This window comes from Dipteris shenzhenensis, chromosome 29 (genome assembly GCF_047967505.1).
Source record: "Dipteris shenzhenensis isolate YYH24624 ecotype China chromosome 29, Dip_SZ_1.0, whole genome shotgun sequence".
In the NCBI taxonomy this organism is placed as follows: Eukaryota; Viridiplantae; Streptophyta; class Polypodiopsida; order Gleicheniales; family Dipteridaceae; genus Dipteris; species Dipteris shenzhenensis.
In genome coordinates, this window is record NC_141624.1 from 20,369,334 (window position 1) to 20,388,044 (window position 18,711).

Below are 18,711 nucleotides of genomic sequence, written 5' to 3' on the forward strand. Positions count from 1 at the left end.
GAGAGAGAATAAGAAATGAGAGACAAGAGTAGGGAGGGAGAGAAAGAGAGAGAGGGAGAGAGACAAGAGATTCAGAGAGAGAAGAGGGGCTCCTTAAATGAGAGAGAAGAGTAGGGAGGGAAAGAAAGAGAGAGCGGAGAGAGGGAGAGAGAGATTAAGAGAGAGAAGAGAGTCTCCTAGCGACCATGGCTGCTAGAGGGAGGGAGAGAGTAGGGAGGGAGAGGGAGAGAGAGAGAGAGAGAAGAGAGGAGGGAGACTTAGGGAGAGAGAAAGAGAGAGGGAGAGAGAGGGAGAGAGAGAGAAAGAGAGAGAGGGAGAGAGAGGGAATGAAACTTCTGGCAGCCATGGCCGCCAGAGGGAGGGAGAGAGTAGGGAGAGAGAGAGAGAGAGAGAGAGAGAGAGATGAGAGAGAAGAGAGGAGGGAGACTTGGGGAGAGAGAGAGGGAGAGAGAGATAAAGAGAGAGAGGGAGAGAGAATGAAACTTCTAGCGGCCGTGGCCGCCAAGAGAGGGAGGTAGAGAGAGAGAGAGAGAGAGAGAGAGAGAGAATGAGACTTCTTGCGGCCGTGGCTGCCAAGGGAGGGAGGGAGGGAGGGAGGGAGAGAGAGAGAGAGAGAATGAGAAATGAGAGAGAAGAGGGGAGGGAGAGAAAGAGAGATTAAGAGTGAGAAGAGGGACAGAGGAGAGAGAGAAAGGGAGAGAGGGAGGGAGGGAGGGAGGAAGGTTGGGAGAGATTAAGAGAGAGAATTCAGAGAGAGAGAGATAGAGACATAGAGAGGGAAAGAATGACAAATCCTAGCGGCCAAGAGGATAGAGGTAGGGAGGTAGAGAGGCTAAGAGAGAGAGAGAGAGAGAGAGAGAGAGAGAGAGAGAGAGGGAGAGAGAGAGAAGAGGAGAGAGAGAGAATAATAAATCTCTAGAGAGAGAGGAGAAAGGTGGAGAGAGAGAGAGAGAGAGAAATAATTACAAATCCTAGGGAGAGAGAGAGAGATGAAGAGAGAGAATGATAAATCCTAGCCGCCATGGGAGGGAGAGAAAGAGAGACTTGAGATAAACTAAGAGAGAGAATGAGTGGGATGAGGACAGAGAGGGAAACACATAAGAGTTGTCAGAGAGAGAGAGAGATTGATTAAGAGAGAGAATGAGATGTCTTGACTATGGCTAGAGAGAGAATTAGGAGTAGAGAGAGAGAGAGAGAGAGAGAGAGAGAGAGTTCAAAGGAAAGAGAGAGTTTTATATATTTGCATGTTTTATATTATACTTTTAAAAAATTATAAAAGAGTGAATTTATGGTTTGTTTTGAAGGGGAGATAATATTTTTATATATATTCATCTTTTAAATTGAAAAATGTTAACTTTTCTTTAGATACTTGTTCTTCATTTCTCTCACATGCAAGTTTAGCCTCTACATCAAAACCCCTTCTTTTGCATATTTAAGCCTCCTAAACCCCAGCACATAAAAATGAACACAGTAAAAGAAATTATTTATTGCTTTTCTTCGCTTCGACGGTTGGTTTAGCATAGTTTAGCATAGATTAGATTGCCTTAGAGGAGAGACAATTCTCCAAGTTGCCAATTGAAGCCATGCTCAAATTTTTCTAACTAGTTCCTAATCATTGTCAGTCCCTTCGCTCACATGCGGTTTAACACTCATAACATGCTATTAAATAAGACCTTTTACCATTTACCAAGAAGTTTATCAGTGGGCAGATTGCATGAGCAGATAGCAGATATCAGTGGATAGATTACATGTCATGGGGCATATTGGAGCTTGATGATTATTGGTTATTTTTATTGCATTTGTATAAATATTTAAGCACATTTATTGTCATAAAAAACCTTGTAAAGCCTTCTAGGCTACTTTTTACATTTATTGCCATATGAAGCGCCTTGTAATAAACTTGATCATCCTGACCATTCACTATTTAACGAGTATCAGTGGGCTGCATAAGTGGATATCAGTGGAATAGTTTTTAGTGGGTAGATTGCATCAGTTGGGTATCAGTGCACAAATATCAATGGATGGACAGATTACATGTCATCATGAAGATTGAAGCTTTATCACTAGAGGGCAAATCAATGGATGGACAGATTACACGTCTTCATGAAGATTGAAGCTTTATCACTAGAGGACATTTTATTTCATTGTAAAGCTTTATTGGCGAATTTTTTTACATTTGTACAAATATTTAAGCCTTGTAAAGCCTTCTAGGCTATTTCCCACATTTATTGCTATAAAATACTTTGTAAAGCCCTCTCCGCTATTGGTCACATTTATTGCCGTATGAAGCCTTGTAAAGCCTTTTGGGCTATTTTCCACATTTATTGTATCAAGCGTTGTATATTGTACTTTACTTGTATGTATCTAAATTCTTCATTATCTTTTCTTGTAGGATTATGGAGCAATCAACTAATGTGGGGGCTATCCTAAATGACTCTGAGATTAGAGCATGGGTCTCTGATGTCACTTTGAATTTGAAAGGAAAGGAATATAGCCCTAATGGCTTTGGTAAGTTGATATCACATGGGCAAAAGAGCTTGGTTTCTTCATCAAAAGGAAAAGAGACTCTTTCTACTTATCTCAAAAAGGGAGTTCAATGATGTTGAAGATCCATGGGATGCTACTTTCTTCAAAAAATATATGACTTCAAGCCTTGTAGTAGGCATAATGATAGAGCCAAAAGAGACTTTTATGGGTATTTTCACAAAGAGTTCAGATCCTGAAGTTGGCGGCCTTCATTTTGTTGTGTCAAGGACATACTCAAAGACCTTTGTGATGCCTCCTCCTCAACCATCAAAGTTTCCAGAGCTGCAAAGTGCATTGGAGGCTCTTGCATATACTTGGGAGCAATTTCCTAGTGTGGTGGCAAAAAGGATGCATGCAAAGATAATGTTTGAGTACTTTCAGGATGCACAATATGCTCCTCATATTCAAGGATCTTCACATGAAGGAGATCAAGCTCAGACTTCGATGTAGGGGACACAAGCCTTGAGTGCACAGGAATTAAAAAAAATTGAAGAAGATCAAGGTCGATCCACTGCAGTTATGCTAGAAGCTCTTGCTAGCAAACCATGACGTGAAATGCAAAAAGGCTAGTACTGCAAGAGCCACAGTTCCAAGCAATAAAAAAAGGCATCGTCCCACTATAGAGAAAGATTATATGGATGAAAAATGGTTAAAAGAAGAGAAAGATGAAGAAGACTCAGGACCCAAGGCTGAAGATGATCAAGATGAACTCACATCAATCAAAAATCTTAATCTGCGTCTTAATGAAGCACTAATAGATGATGATGTGGGATATATCTGGGGTCAAAGGATGTGGTTTGTGAATGCCAAATATGTGGAAGCTGCAGCTGTCTTTACTAATAGCCGAAGCCTTGATATATCCTATGCACTGTAAATATACAAGGCTTTGAGAGATGGAAAGAAACCTGTGGCAAGCAACATGGTCCTGCACCCAATAATGTTTTGTCCAATCAAAAATAGCTTTCTGGATCAAATAACATTTATAGGGCCTACACATTTCGAGGAAACCTTCAGTCGATTCTTTAAAGACACTCTTAAAAATATTCCACATGAACAAGGCGAAGAGACACAAGGTGAGAATATGCTAAAGGAAGCAAAGAAGGAATTCCTCCTTCATTGCAGATTCTAGCCCATTGATGGTCAACATTGGGCTTATGCTTGTAATCAGATCGCAAAAGAAGCAAAGGAGGTCAAAAGACTCACTTCATAACAATTTGCAAAGATAAGTTCATTCCATTATTTCCTGCAATAATCTGTATATTCAAGCATGAGATCAAGTATTTGATTGAGTCCAAAAGACTTAATCATTATGTCCATGGAAAGCATAAGATATCCTCAACATCAGAGGTCGTACAAAAGGCAAGGGTTATATGGACAACATTTAGTTCTCCAAATCGTGATTTGAAGTGAAAGGTCATAAAAGCAGACGCCGATACATTCATAAACTTCTATACTTCTTTGAGTGTAGTTGTGCCTAGGGGAACTCAAGAGCGAGAAGAAAATATGACAAGCCTCAAGGTGGTGAGAGACAGATATGCCGACTACACTTCTATCATATTTCATCCTGTTGAAGTGTTCAATGAAATGCTTGAAACGTGCATTGCTTGTGAGTGTGGACAATTGACCTATGAAGCTCCTTTGTTTATCTCCAGAAAGTCAAAGGTAATGGATAAGAAGGAGTTGACGGCAAGGATGTGGAGGCCTATAAAGTACTTACCTGACAAGTATGCATCCATGGCACCACAAAAACTTTTAAAGAAAGAATGGTTTTTTGGAAAGAAAGACAAAGACCACTGCATGGAAGAATGCATCAATGTATAGGTGAGACGTGATGCAGTGCATAGTGCCATTAAGTATTTGCTGTCAGAGAAACAAATTCCACTTAGTCATTGTAACATTGACTATAATGTGGTCAAGCATATAGCTAACACCTAAGGTAAAGCTATGGGAAAATAGGTGGATTAAAAAAGATGAAGATGGGTCAGAAATAGTAACCTCTTACATGAGAAAAGAAATCCCACAACAGGTGGTTGCATATGTGGAAAGATTAATCAGCGAGATAAGGATGCCGACAGATATGCCCCAAAGCTTTCAATTCAATGTAGAGGTTACGGCAGAGTCTGGAAAGCTTGTGAACTTTAGGGGAGTTTCAGAAGATGACTTCATTAAGAATGAGTTAGCATGGGACAAGCCACAACTATTCTACATCAATGAAGTTTCTAGTGATGATATCCATAACTTCATTGATAGAATAGTATATACCACCATTAGCAAAGTGGCAATTTGCAACATTGTCATTTTTGTTGATAAAAAAGACAAAGAAGCCATGCAGGTTACTCTAGAGCGAGCATATTCATCATATTTGAAGATCTATAGTGGTGTTTATGTAGCAAAGAGAGGCAAGAGAGAATGTGGCATAGCGATTCAATCTCTTGAATCATTCTTCTTGTGTATGCGGAGTCCCAACCTTGATCACTCCTTACAAAAGAACATAAGAGGGAATTCAAAGAATTTGAGATTGATGCTAGAAGAGCAAGATATTCCCAGGTCCATACATTATCAAAAAAACAACTATGGAAGTCCTGCAAAAAGTGGGAGTCTCTTGCTTACCATGATGGAGAATTGCTACCGGCAGGTTGGGAGGTCACCTTGTGCAGGATGGGATATTTATTTGAGGATCTCCTAAAAAAAGGCAACTCCACAAATATTATTGAAAACAAGCATTTCATGGCTTATTTTCAGCTTCAAGCAGATCTAACCATAGGCTATGAAAAAGAGGTAGAGCACAAGGAGACTGATGACATGGATGATGACCTTGAAAATCATAATGTCCCAATTGATGATGATGAAAAGATGGACTTACATGAGAGAGGTTGGTGAATGAAGAGAAAGATGATGATGCCTTCTTTGATAATTATGGCTTGCAGGGTTATGTAAAAAGGCCACTACGACAATACTTAGCAGTATGAACTCTCTATTTCTCAACTAAATACAATCTTTTAAATAAGATTTAAATTTAAAGATAATGAATCTAATCTCTCATATTTGTTTACAGGCAATAGAGGGAGAAGAAATGGATGAAGTCAATATGGAGGCACTCCCTTCTACTTCAGCAATGCAACCACCTCTAAATTTGATTGAAAAATCCCATGAGCACAAGAGCTTTAAAGACACCATGGAAAAGCAGAATGACCGCAAACATAGAATACAAGCTATGACAGAGACCCATTCTGCAAATTTAGCTACATTGGATAAAATGGAAAGCTCATTTGAAGTTAGGATCGTTTTGAAACGAGAACCTCAGTATTTGAGCTTTGGTAGAGAGGAGGTTTCAATCCTCTCCAATCCTTTAAAAGAGGTTAATGACAATGTTATCCTGACCATTCTCAGGTAACATTTGTTTATTTGTTGCTACTTCAATGAGCTAACATTTCTTTATTTGTTTACAGTGTAGTTATATCTCAGTTTCCTAGTGCAGAATGCAAATCAATTCTATGAGCTAACGTTTGTTTATTTCTTGGTGCAGTGTAGTTATTTCTCAGCTTCCTAGTGCAGTGCAGAATCGTGTCTACATGCTCGATGCTCTCCTTTCTTCTATTCTTAGCTCTCCTCAAAAGACTATAGAAGATGTTTGTACCTGGTTAAGCCCTTTGAATTTAGATGGGGTGCGAGTCATCTTTATGCCTTATCATGAGGAGTAAGTATCAAATCCAACCTTATTTTTACTATTTCTTTGGCAAGTTTGTCTAAAACAATAATCATTTTTATTCTGGTCATGTAGCTCACATTGGAGTCTGATCGCTTGGGACCTTGAAGTCAACCGTTTATGGTTTGTGAATTCAATGGAAGGCTATCATGCCAACTCCCCAAGGTAATTATTCTCTAAATATTTTTGTTACTTTCTTATTTTGTATCTTATGATCATGACATATTAATATATTTAATATGTCATGATGGACAGTGCTGCATATCGGCTAGTATCTGCTGTCAGAATAACCACGGAGCAACAAGACCAAGTAGAATTCAAACGACATCTACCAGTGGAGCAAAAAGATGGGCACAGCTGTGGGTGGAGAGTTGCCTACAACTGCATGTTGTTTCTTAGAGAGATTTTTGATTTGGAGTTACCAGTCAAAATGGAATCATATACAGAAGCCGATCTACTAGTGTTTCGGGCTAAGAGTATTCAGCGTCTAATTGCTACCATTGGGAAACAACCTGAAAATATGACTACATTGCAGCATGTATAAAACCTTATCTTTATACTTGTATGCTTGTTCAAGCCTTCATGTGGGATGTGTAAATCTCATAACTTTTTTATATTTTCCTCCAAGAGGATAAGAGACTGAGTCTAATGAAAGCATGCTATCTTTATACTTCTATGATTATTTAAACCTTTACTTTTATTTGGGATTTGTAAATCTCATAACTTTTAAAATTTTCCCTCCAAGAGGAGTAGAGACTCACTCTAATGAAAGCATGTATGAAACCTTACTTTTTAAATTTTTACTCTAAGAGGAGGAGAGACTCACTCTAATGAAAGCATGTATGAAATCTTATCTATATACTTCTATGCAGTCTAATGAAAAAACCATTATTAATGTTGGGGAACAACCTAAAAATATGACTACATTGCAGCATGTATGAAATCTTATCTTTATATTTCTATGCTTGTTTAAGCCTTTATTTGGGATGTGTACATCTCATAACTTTTTTATATTTTTATAGCAGAAGGAGGATGTAGAAGACATAGCAAGTGAAGAAGAATACGATGTAGACTACTCTCTCAATAAGATGAGTCATGAAAATATGACTCTATTGCAGCAGATTGGAAGTTCATTCACCGCTATGTTGTTAATTCGACAACAACCTCATTTTTTTGAATTTGGTGAAGAAGAGATTTTAATCCTCTTGAATCCTAAGAAAGAGGTTAATGTCAAAGTCATTACAACCATCCTCAGGTTTGATGCAGCCTTTTCCTTGGCTTTATACTTTGCTTATTTTGATTAAACCCAAGAATCTAATACTTTTTTTTTTAATATAGTAATGTTATAGCAAATTTTCCTCAAAATATACAAAGCATTTCATATATGCTCGATCCTCTTATTTCGGAAGTGCTTAGCAACAAAGAAAAAACCATAGAGGATGATTGCAAGTGGTTGAAGCACGTTCCTATGAATGAGGCACGAGTTATCTTTACATCATATTATGAGAAGTAAGCATCAAACCCTACTTGTTTTTTCTATTGCATTGCCAGAATTGTCTCAAACACAGTAATTATTCTTTATTGATAATGCAGCTCACATTGGAGTTTGGTGGTCGTGGACATCTTTGCTAAGAAGTGCTTCTTTGCCAACTCAATGACATCCGTCCATGGCACTGTGTTAGAGTAAGTATAGACTACACTTGTTGTCACTTCTTGACATGTAGATTGATATGCAATGCACATATTCACTATTGTTATATGTTTTGATGTGCAGATCGGCTCGAAAGTTAGTAGGTGCTATCGACACAGTAATGCGGCAATGTGACTTAGTACAACAAATAGAGTATATAACATGTCAAGTATCACAACAAGAGGATAGCCACATCTATAATTGTGGATGGAGGGTGGGCTACAATTGGTTTTTGGTACTTGGTCAAATTTTTGAGATACAAAATGACACCACACTGTCAACATATACGGATTTGCATCTCTATGCATTTATAACATGTACCATTCGAGCAATCATTAAGGGCAACATTATGGACCCTCTCACAAGGCAAATAGATAATGGCTCAGAGGAGTGCGAAATGAATGCTATCAAAGAGTCAAAAGGGATAGAAGACCTCAACTCTACAAACATGGCTTCATTGGAAGAATTGGGAAGCTCTTTTAATGTTAGGGTTATGATTCAACATAGACCTCAGTATCTTGAATTTGGGGGAGAGGAGATTTCAATCCTCTCTAGAGCTTCAAATGAGGTCAATAACAACGTTATGATGGCCATTCTCAGGTTTGATACAAACTTTTTCTCTGCTTGATAATTCAATATTTTGATTAAATCTAATAAGCTAATATTCATTTATTTGTTGGTGTAGTATAGTTATCTCACGATTTTGTAGAGCTGTACAAAACCGTGTGTATATGTTGGATTCCCTCCTTCTCCTATACTTAGCGATAGCAGAAAGACGATAGCTGATGTTTGTAAATGGTTATAGCCTTTACATTTACATGGCATGCGAGTCCTATTTATGGCATATCACGAGATGTAAGTATCATGGCAACCTTTATTTTCATCTTATACTGGCAACATTATGTTAAATAATAATGGTTCTTAATTATTCGTGTAGGGAACATTGGAGTCTGGTGGTTTGGGACCTTGAAGACAACTATTGTTGGTTTGTCAACTCGATTGTAGGCTTTCATGGCTCAGTGCAAACGTAAGTATTCTATTAATATGTTGTTACTTCTATATTATGTACCTTATGTAATAGACACGCTAAGTTTTTTTAATATGTCATGATGAGCAGGTTGATTGAGAAGTTGGTATCTGCTAACAGAGAAACAGGACAGTACAAAGACTCGCTAGACTTCCAAAAGCGTTTAGTTGTGAGCAAGAAGATGGGCATAGTTGTGGGTGGAGAGTTTCCTATAATTGCATGTTGATTTTCAAAGAAATTTTCTCACGTAAGCCACAGGTCTCATCGGAAGACTCTTTGGAGCTCAAATATTCAAAGGATATACAATTGTTTAGGGCTAAAATCATTTGAGACCTAATTGCTGCCATTAGAATACAACGTGCAACTGAAGCAATATCAGAGCTTGCATTTAAGGAAGAGGAGACTGAGTCTACTGTGAAAGCATTGCACACTACAGAAGAAGTAGAGACTCAGTGTACACCTACAGCACCACAGCCTCCACTGGAAGCATCATAAGAGTTGCCACAGCCTCCGCTTGCATTTAAGGAAGAGGATACTGAGTCTACTCCGAAAGTAGTACACACTATAGAAGAAGTAGAGACTGAGTGTACATCTAGAGCACCACAGCCTCCATTGGAAGCATCATAAGAGTTGCCACAGTCTCCACTAGAAGCATCAAAAGAGTTGTGATGCATGTATGATGTTGTGTTTGTATATATGCATGAGGAGCATATTCTCATGATGTTGTTTATTCCATGAATATTATGGTTGACATTTATTTGTTGCAATGTATGAATCATGATGTAGTTTTTGTTGATTATACACCAATTTCTAACTTATTACTTAAGTGGCATTTAGTCATGATATTTATATATTTATTTCATGCACATAATTTTATGATATGTGTGATGATGTGATTATTTGGAAATATAACCTTGTGTGATGAGAATTTGGATATGAATATGTGATGATGTAATATTTGTAATATATTTCACTCCAAAGTATCAATTCCCAATGCTCCACTCACTTAAAGTACAGCATTCCCAATGCTCTGCAAAATTTTATTTAGTTGGACAGTCTCCACTCACTTAAAGAAGAGCATTTCCAATGCTTCTCTCACTTTATTCCAACCCTTATCCTTATCATAGCGAACACATCGTGCCTTAGTGCACTTGTATTCTTCCATCCTAGTCCTTCCACAAACACTCTCTTATTTCTTACATCCTAGTCCTTCTGATTAACTTGTATTCGTCTTTCACTTTACGTCTTCCCTCACTTTCTATCACTCTTGAAGGAGGGGCAGCTCACTGTGCATCCCTCGCTATCGCTCCCTCACTCTCCTTCTCCCACTTTCCCTCTAAGACAATGACTAGTTACTACCCGACTTCATTTACTGAACTAAAGTTTTGTCTTAGATCTCTTTTGTATGGACCAATGAAGGGAAAATCATTCGAGGAGGATATGTTACACACATGGCTGCTTGATTTGAACTCAGCAGAAGAGGTGAATATCCCTAGCTTTCTTTTTCGCTTCTTTTAATCATGTACTTCTTATGCTAACGAGTTAAATTTTCGTACAGGATATGGCGGTGGCTAGAAGCTGTATTGAAAAAAATGGTGAAGATGAGGAAAGCCAAGAGAGAAAGAAGAGTTGTTGTATGCTTACAAGTCGGCGGAAGATTCGAAACAAGTTGTGAGGAGAGTCTGTGAGGAGATTTGCGATGCCAGCCCTAGTTACGCATGGCCTGCAAGTTTAAAGTCTGCTTGTTTTCATGAAGCCAATGCCATAGTAGGCACTTTCGAGGACATGTGCTCTCTCTAATGATTTAATAGTCAAGTGATGGAAATTTAATTCCATAGAAATTTAATTCCATAGAGACTTATGTGTTTTCTAAAGTAACTGTAATAGACAAGAAATGAAACTACAGTGCCACAAAGACTTTTTAGTTCTCTAATGTAAAGTTGTAATAGACAAGAGAGACAAAGATGAGATCTTCTAGGCTGAGCTAATGGAAGGTGTTTTTTAACATCATATGGCTTTGAGTTATATGATCTACTTCTTGTACAAATGTGTCATGCTTTTTTTAAATGTACTCTAGTTTTAATAACATGTCACGCCATTTTTTCTAATTTAATTTTTAAAAATCTTACTTTTTGTCTCTTTTAACAATGTGATGTCCTCTTTTTTTAATGTACTCTAGTTTTAATAACATGTCACGTCATTGATTTTTTAAAATCTTACTTTTTGACTCAAATTTTTGTTTTATAAGAGCCTCTTTTTTTTAAATGCTTTATCCAAAATTATCTCACAAAACGAATTTGGACAATGCACCAGTCCAAAATTAATGAAATAGGTGTTTTGCCTAAATCTGTGCAGTTATGTTTCTTGTTTTTGCTACCCACAGTGCTATCTTTATGCTCCTCTAGCTGCCCAAATGTTGCTCAAGTACCACTGAGGGCAATCTTTAGTAGGCGATTGGTCTTTCCATGTACTGATACTGTCACAAAGGGAAGGGCAATCCAACGGGTTGGAGTAGAATTCGAGCAAGTTGACAGAGAGTTTGATTGGTATCCGACTTTCCTACCCAACAAATTCATGAAATCGGTTTCGCTTGGAGAGGGTACATGAACTTCAATCAAGCATCTTAGGCAAGGGCTATTTTGCTATTGGTTATAATAGCAAAAACATTGGCCCGTGAGATCAAGTGAAATCGATGGTGGTTTGTGTGTGTCATGGGACAATCGCGTGATGATGTTACTACAAGCACAATGACACTAAGCTAGATCTAGGACAACCTTGTTGGGAATTGAGCTAGACCTTGTGTAGGTACAAAGCATTGAAATTCACAGATCCCATTCAACCATTGAGCGATAAACTAGTTTAGTTGATAGAATGCAAATTGACAACAATGTACCTACATCATCCTACACCTAACGTGGTCTTTTTATCCTAACACTACAAACGAGAGCCATTTGATTGCCTATATGTGAAGCAAAGAAGACACAAATTACTAGTTTTGGGAAATGTTGTTGTGTATCGGAGTGTACTGATTTGGAGGAATGGGTGTGCAGGTATGAGGAGGATATGCTGACGTTCACACGATTGAGCGCATGGTTTGAGCAAGGAGAATCGAGAGGAACTACGTCCAGTTTTTGGTTGGGACACGTTTTCATGCTTGATATTGGTGTTGGAATCTGGAAGTGGGACAAGAGAGCCAAATTTACTGAGATTTTGACAGCCGTGACAGCAAGAGGAAAAATATATTGTTTCGACGTGCGATGGTAGATGTGTGGAAAGAACTACTAGATGCAATGGAACACAATAGAAAAACTTACACATCTTCACCAAATCGTAATATTTCTTTGCTTCTTGCATCATGTACTCATGAAAAATTCTCCTTCCTTCCCTCCTTTGGAATCAGTGGTGTCTTAGACATCTGATGGATCCCTTCTGAGAGACACAAGATGGTAATGTTGGCTAAGTGGAGAGTGATAATGTAACATGCTCTAGTTCGGACTTCCTCTAATGATAGTTGTCCTTTTGTGCTGTGAACAGTCTACTGAACAAACTGAGAATGAAGGAATTGTCCTGAAGGACACACGCAGATTTCTTTTAGGGTCACAATGGCAAGTTTTCCGGATACTGTCTCTCGACGTTCGACTACGATTATGACTATTGGTATTCAGGTAATATTGACATTCAAATAATATGCCAGTTTCTTATCTTACTGGTTACATGAAATTTCCTATCCAACTTCATGACCACTATTCTCTTTCCATGAGATTATGGCCATTTTTCCCATATAAGTTCCTCTCTAGAATATTACTAATAACGAAGAATTTTTCGTCTTGTACAAGGCTGCCACGTGCCTTCGCGTTGGCTGCCATGAAAGTTCCTATCCAACTTGATGATCAGGATTCTCTTGAAAAACACTTCTGTGGTCAAAACTTGTGCGAAAGTTCTTGACGGACACGATTCTTTTCTGCCACGTTTTCCATGAAACTTCCTCACTTGGAATGCTTGCCAATTATAACCGTCCTCTAGGCAAGGTTTGATCATTTGCGATGGATGAAGCTGGCTCAAGCTATGCTGCTGCTGGTGAGCCTAAACATAGCGTGGGCATGGAGGAATCCATCCTCCTGCCAGGCCTGCCCAACGAGCTTGCCGTTTCATGCTTAGCTAGGTTGCCTAAGAGCCTGCACCCTTTGGCACAGTGCGTCTCCCGTGCGTGGAGGGATGCTCTGCAACCCTCAGCCGTCGACGCTCTCAGACGCCGGATGGGCATCAGTGAGAATTGGGTTTTTCTAATTGTATGGTCGGAGAACCAGTTGCCGACGCGCGCATGGTACCTGATCGATCCGTTGCTTCTGCGGCGCTGTGCCATACCTGATCCACCTCTGACTGCCGTCCTAAACAAAGCGGAGCGCCTAGAATGCGTAGGGGAGCCGCTGCAAATAATAGCAGCCGACAGGCAGGTTCTTATTACCGGTGTCAAAGCTTACGAGCGGGGGAGGATGAGACGTCGGGATGTAGAAGAGGTATTCTGTTTCGATGTAACGGCGAGGCAATGGGGTGCGTGTGTACCTCCAATGATTGTAGATCGTACTGCATATGCCTATGCGACGCTAGATGGGTTTGTGTACGTAGCGGGGGGGATCCTGGATTCTGAGCATCAATGGAGGGCGACGAAGGCTGCAGAAAGGTTGAACATGAGGAGCAGGCAGTGGGAGAGACTGCCGGACATGAAGGAGGTGAGAGGAGGGAGCACTGGAGTCGTGTTGAATGGCTGCTTTTTTGTGATAGGAGGACACTATCAAAGCGATGGGACAAAGACTCGACCAACTCAGAATTCAGCAGAGTTTTGGGATCCTACAACAGGTGAGTGGACTTTGGTGCCCGAGATGTGGCCTTTGGACATGCACCAAGGAATAAATATGGGCGTGGAGGTGGTCGTGGTGTGTGCTCAATTGTATGGTTTGAGAGAATGCGGGGGGCCTCCTGAGATCATGCGGTATGATAAGGAGAACAACTCTTGGACATCCTTGGGATGCTTTCCCTCCAATGAATCATCCTCTACATATTATCGACTCACGGCAGCAGGAGACCAACTCTGGGTGATTGTAACTCGCACTCAAAATATTGATGATGCTACCTTCATCCTAGCCACAACACCTACTCAGCAACCCCTCTCTTGGAGGCTTCTTCCTTTCTCTTTCCCTGGACCCTTTAGCACACATGTTGTTGTCAGTGTTTAATACTTTAAAAAGTTTTCCTCCCTCTCTTCAATAGGCTCTCTGATGGTTCAATCATACCATCTATCATATATATATATATATATATATATATATATATATATATGAGATGGTGATATGCCAAACCATAGCACTTAGCATTTACTAGAATCAAATGTTATAATGATTTTGAATAATTGTATTTCTCTCTTTCCTTCCTATAGGTGGCTCATTTTTCATATGCTTGAGGCAAAATTTCATGGACCACCCTCACTTTTCTAAACACACCTCTCTCTCTCTCTCTCTCTCTCTCTCTCTCTACTTTGAAATCGTGTGTATATAGTCAAGCTAACCCATTTAAAATTGGGGTTGATGATAGTAATTAAATAAAGGTTAATTGCTAATACTTAAGCTTTTGATTTTTGATTTTTTTGAACGTGGTTGCTTTGCAAATTGATTTGTGCAAAAGCTTTTGACACTAGTAACTAGCATTCCATACAGAGTGTAAAGTTAAAAATAGATTTTGGTTCAAAGATTGGTGAACTCACTTTTGAGATATAGATTTGTAGATCTCTTAAGCACAGTTGCCCCTTGAGTCCCTTCAAGTTATCTAATCTTGCTACTCAATCTTTCTTTTGCTATCTAGATTCTCTGGCTAATCAAGGTCAGATTATGGGGTTGGTTCTACAATGGGTATCTACTTAAAGCAAGAAAAATGTTCGACGAATTGCCTCAAGCATGTATATCCACATGGAAAAATATTATTTCTATGAATACCAGGCTTGGAAAAATCCTAAATATTTTGAGGATCAAATTTTGATCGGCTTTCAAAGAAATTGGGGGCCAATGCATGATCGAGCGTAGCCAATTGCAGAACAACACTTTTGGGGCTGCATCGCGATGCACTAGTGGGTGATATTTTGAATTTTGAGCCGGACTCTGCTCTCGCTAGAAGTTTTTTACTGCCTAATGATTGCATCACTCACATAATAATGAGGCACAATTTGTCAAACCTTGTTGTTCTGAACACCTCAGAGCTCAACACATGTCACTACATGAGTAGTTCTGCCCTCCTTCATGTAGTCTCTATGATGTATCTTTGTGCAGACTCTCCATATTCTGTCCTGCCATCTACCTATACCTCTCGCCACATGTCATCTACCCGCAACTCGCAACCTATCATCTACGTGCAGCTCTCCCGCATTGATCTTGATTCGCAACAATCACTGCACGGACGTTGGCTTGGTGCGACCACCGTGCTGGTTCAAACCAAAGGAAATTTATTTTCATTAATTGAATGGGTCACATGAGACCCGTGTTGGAGTCCACAATTGATCAATATATATTTTGCATCAAGTTTAAATGAGAAAAAATGTATTTCTTGTGCAACCTCCACATTGGTTCTATTTTAGCACGGATTGCAGTTAATCTTGAACCAAGGAAAATGTATTTTTGTGCAACCACTTCCTTGGTTCTATTTTAGTGAGGTGGTTGTACGAAGTTAAACATTTTCCTTCGTGCTGTCTATGTGCTTCATCTTTGTGCATGAAACTATCCATAGTCTGTCTTGCCATCCACTCATAGCTCGCCACATGTCATCTATGTAAAACTTTTCCATGCTAAACTAGATTTACGAATACCACACTGACATTGGCTTGGTGCAACCAGGCACTGTTTCCTTGAATTATTTTAGTGGCTCCTCCTAATTGGCTGGGTCACGTGAGACCCATGTTGGAGTCTCACAATGATAAAGACTTTTTGTTCATATATTTCGCATCGAGGGGTCCCCTTTCATGCCGATATGTCCTTTGAGGGGTCCCCTTTAGGAGCATGGGCCATTTAGACATGCCACATATGTCTAGTGGCATGCCACATATGTATATCCTTGTGCAACCACCGCATTGGTTCTTGAAACCAAGGAAAATATATTTCTTAAACCAGGATCGATGTGTGTGTGTGTGTGTGTGTGTGTGTGTTTTGTCTATCAAACAACTATCCTACTACACTACTAGACCAATTTCCAATGTCAAAATAAATTAATTGCAAACATCTGCTCTTGCCCTTTTCAAACACTTAGTGAGAGTAATCCATTGTTAAGCACTCTCTTAATACTGCCTAAGTGAGAATAGTTCATATCATATCGTTCCTTTTGACAAAGTTATAAAGTGAAAGTCAATTTTTATACTCACATTCATGTCAGAATATTGTAAAAAGTACAACAATATTGATGGCTAGTCTCCATAATAATTAGAGGTGGGCAATTAAAGATATGAAGAAATGCATATAAAATGTTAGTGAAATCCAAGTAATAAGTGTGAATCTCAAGTAAACCATAAATTTGGGTACTCCAAGTGAGGGCAGCAGTCTGCCCATCACAATGGATTGGGTGGACTATTGGCCTAGATTAAGTTATAACCATAAATTTAAATTTGAATGGATACACTAGTGTCCCAATCCTCTCCAACGAGTAAATGAAAAGTAAGTAAATAAAAGTATCACTCCTCTCTAGCCAGTCGGTGGAGGGTGGCCAAAATTCCATAGTCATGGAAGAGTCCTTAAACCAGTAGGTCAGGGACATTCATAGAGTGTATCAAGTGCAAGGCACTCGACCAATTGGTCGAGGATATCAATCCCGAGTATCGAAAGAAAAATCTTCTTATGAGAATAAATACTTCAAGCTTTTCTCTCCTATATGGAGAGTAATTGTGAATATCATATATGTGAAGAGGAACTACATCTTCTCGTAGACTTTCCATATCATGGGCAATGGATGCGTCCAATAATTTGATGCTGGTCCAAGCATCACAGTGTAGCAACTAGGGGAAGCGTTTGGTCCCATGCTCCCCGTGCCACAATCAGGCCTGAAACTTAAATTTGTCAAAACAAGTCGACCCAAGTATAGCCATTAGTCATAAGATTTTTCTTATCTTACAATGGCCATACTAGTGTGTGTTTTGCCTATCAAAAAACTATCCTACTACACTACTAAACTAGTTTCCAATGTCAAAATAATTCAATTGCAAACGTCCGCTCTTGCCGTTTTCAAACACTTAATGAGAGTAATCCATTGTTAACCACTCTCTTAATACTGCCTAAGTGAGAATAATTCATATCAATCAATCTTTCTGACAAAGTTATCAAGTGAAAGTCAATTTTTATACTCACATTCATGTCTGAACATTGCAAAAATTACAACAATATTGATGGCTAGTCTCCAATAGAATGTTCAATCATATTTAGTAGTACTTAGAGATAATCTACTGTAGATTACACTTCAAAGATGCCAAAACCATCTTTCTGCCTTAGAATTTTCAATGCAAATTTGATGGAGAGGTATGCCGACTCACCTGCACCCATCCACAAACATAGCACGTTAGAACATGCACACTATGAATTGTCGGACTGCAAGCTTCAATGCCGGCACATAGTTGTTATCCGTGTCACTCGATCTAGATTAGCATAATCAAATCTTGGCATTTTACTATTCAATAGTAATCAGAGTTGGGCAATTAAAGATATGAAGAAATGCATATAAAATGTTAGTGAAATCCAAGTAATAAGTGGGAATCTCAAGTAAACCATAAATTTGGGTACTCCAACCAAGCCCAAGGGAATTCCCAAGGTCAAAAAATCCAAATATAACCTCAATATACTTATACCTTTCTTCGATCTCCTGTAGGCACTTTCCAATTATCAGTATCACAATTAAATTTATGCACACATCAAAGTGTGATAAGGTCTCCTTGAGAATGTCAAAATTGAAGGACTGACTGCATGCTACATGGCCTTTTCACCTTTTCACACTTAAAATCTTATGGGAAAAATAATTTCTAAACCTCCCAAATTATTGAAACTTAACTAATTCATGGGATTTGGGCCTAAAAATCCCAACTAATAAGTACATGTCCAAAGAAAATACAAAGGCTCTCTTACGTCTCCCCAGAATCTTTATTTCGTAAGTCATCCAGTAGGGCCATCCAGTAGGTCAAGGCCATCCCATAGATCCATATTAATGATCGTGTAGTTTTTCCACATAATGCTCAGAAGTGTGACGAGATTTCCAATACAAAATAGTTTAAATATATTTCCCAAGTGGTTTCCATCAGGCCCCTTGTAAGTATCACCATAATTCTTAGAATTTTAAAGAAGTCCACCATGCAAGACAACTTAAATGCCCAATAACCCAAGATCATCCTAGGGATAAAAAAGGAATATATGACCAAGGGCTCCATCATTATTTCAATCTAAGTGAGAAAATTGAGATGCTTAGCCCTTGTGAATGCATCTCGTGCATAGAATGAGTGACAAATGATCCACCTGCATATAACATTCTATCTCGTGCATAATATCAAGGAGGGAGGGAAGGCATATGAAGCTTGTGGAGTTTCCCAAGGCATATGAAACCATATAAAGACCTCTTAATTCCCTCTCCTAAAAACGTTGGCCAAACTAGCCAGACTGACTACGTGCTTATTCTTGCAAACATGATCTGTGATTCTTCCAGATTGGAAAATGTACCCCCCGGGTAACAAGTTTTTAGTGCCAAGCTTCA

The 18,711-nt window shown here is 39.0% G+C and overlaps 1 protein-coding gene across 1 annotated transcript; it reads left to right on the plus strand.

Moving 5' to 3' along the window:
• Positions 1–12,933: 12,933 nt before the first annotated feature.
• Positions 12,934–14,387, plus strand: LOC147882557 (F-box/kelch-repeat protein At1g16250-like). Its single transcript, XM_087400193.1, has one exon. The coding sequence runs from the start codon at positions 12,993–12,995 to the stop codon at positions 14,181–14,183; it is 1,191 nt and encodes a 396-aa protein (XP_087256319.1). The 5' UTR covers positions 12,934–12,992; the 3' UTR covers positions 14,184–14,387.
• Positions 14,388–18,711: the final 4,324 nt, after the last annotated feature.

What these genes read in the sequence shown, in the direction of transcription:
- LOC147882557 (XM_087400193.1), top strand. Translation starts at nt 12,993, where the DNA reads ATGGATGAAGCTGGCTCAAGCTATGCTGCTGCTGGTGAGCCTAAACAT.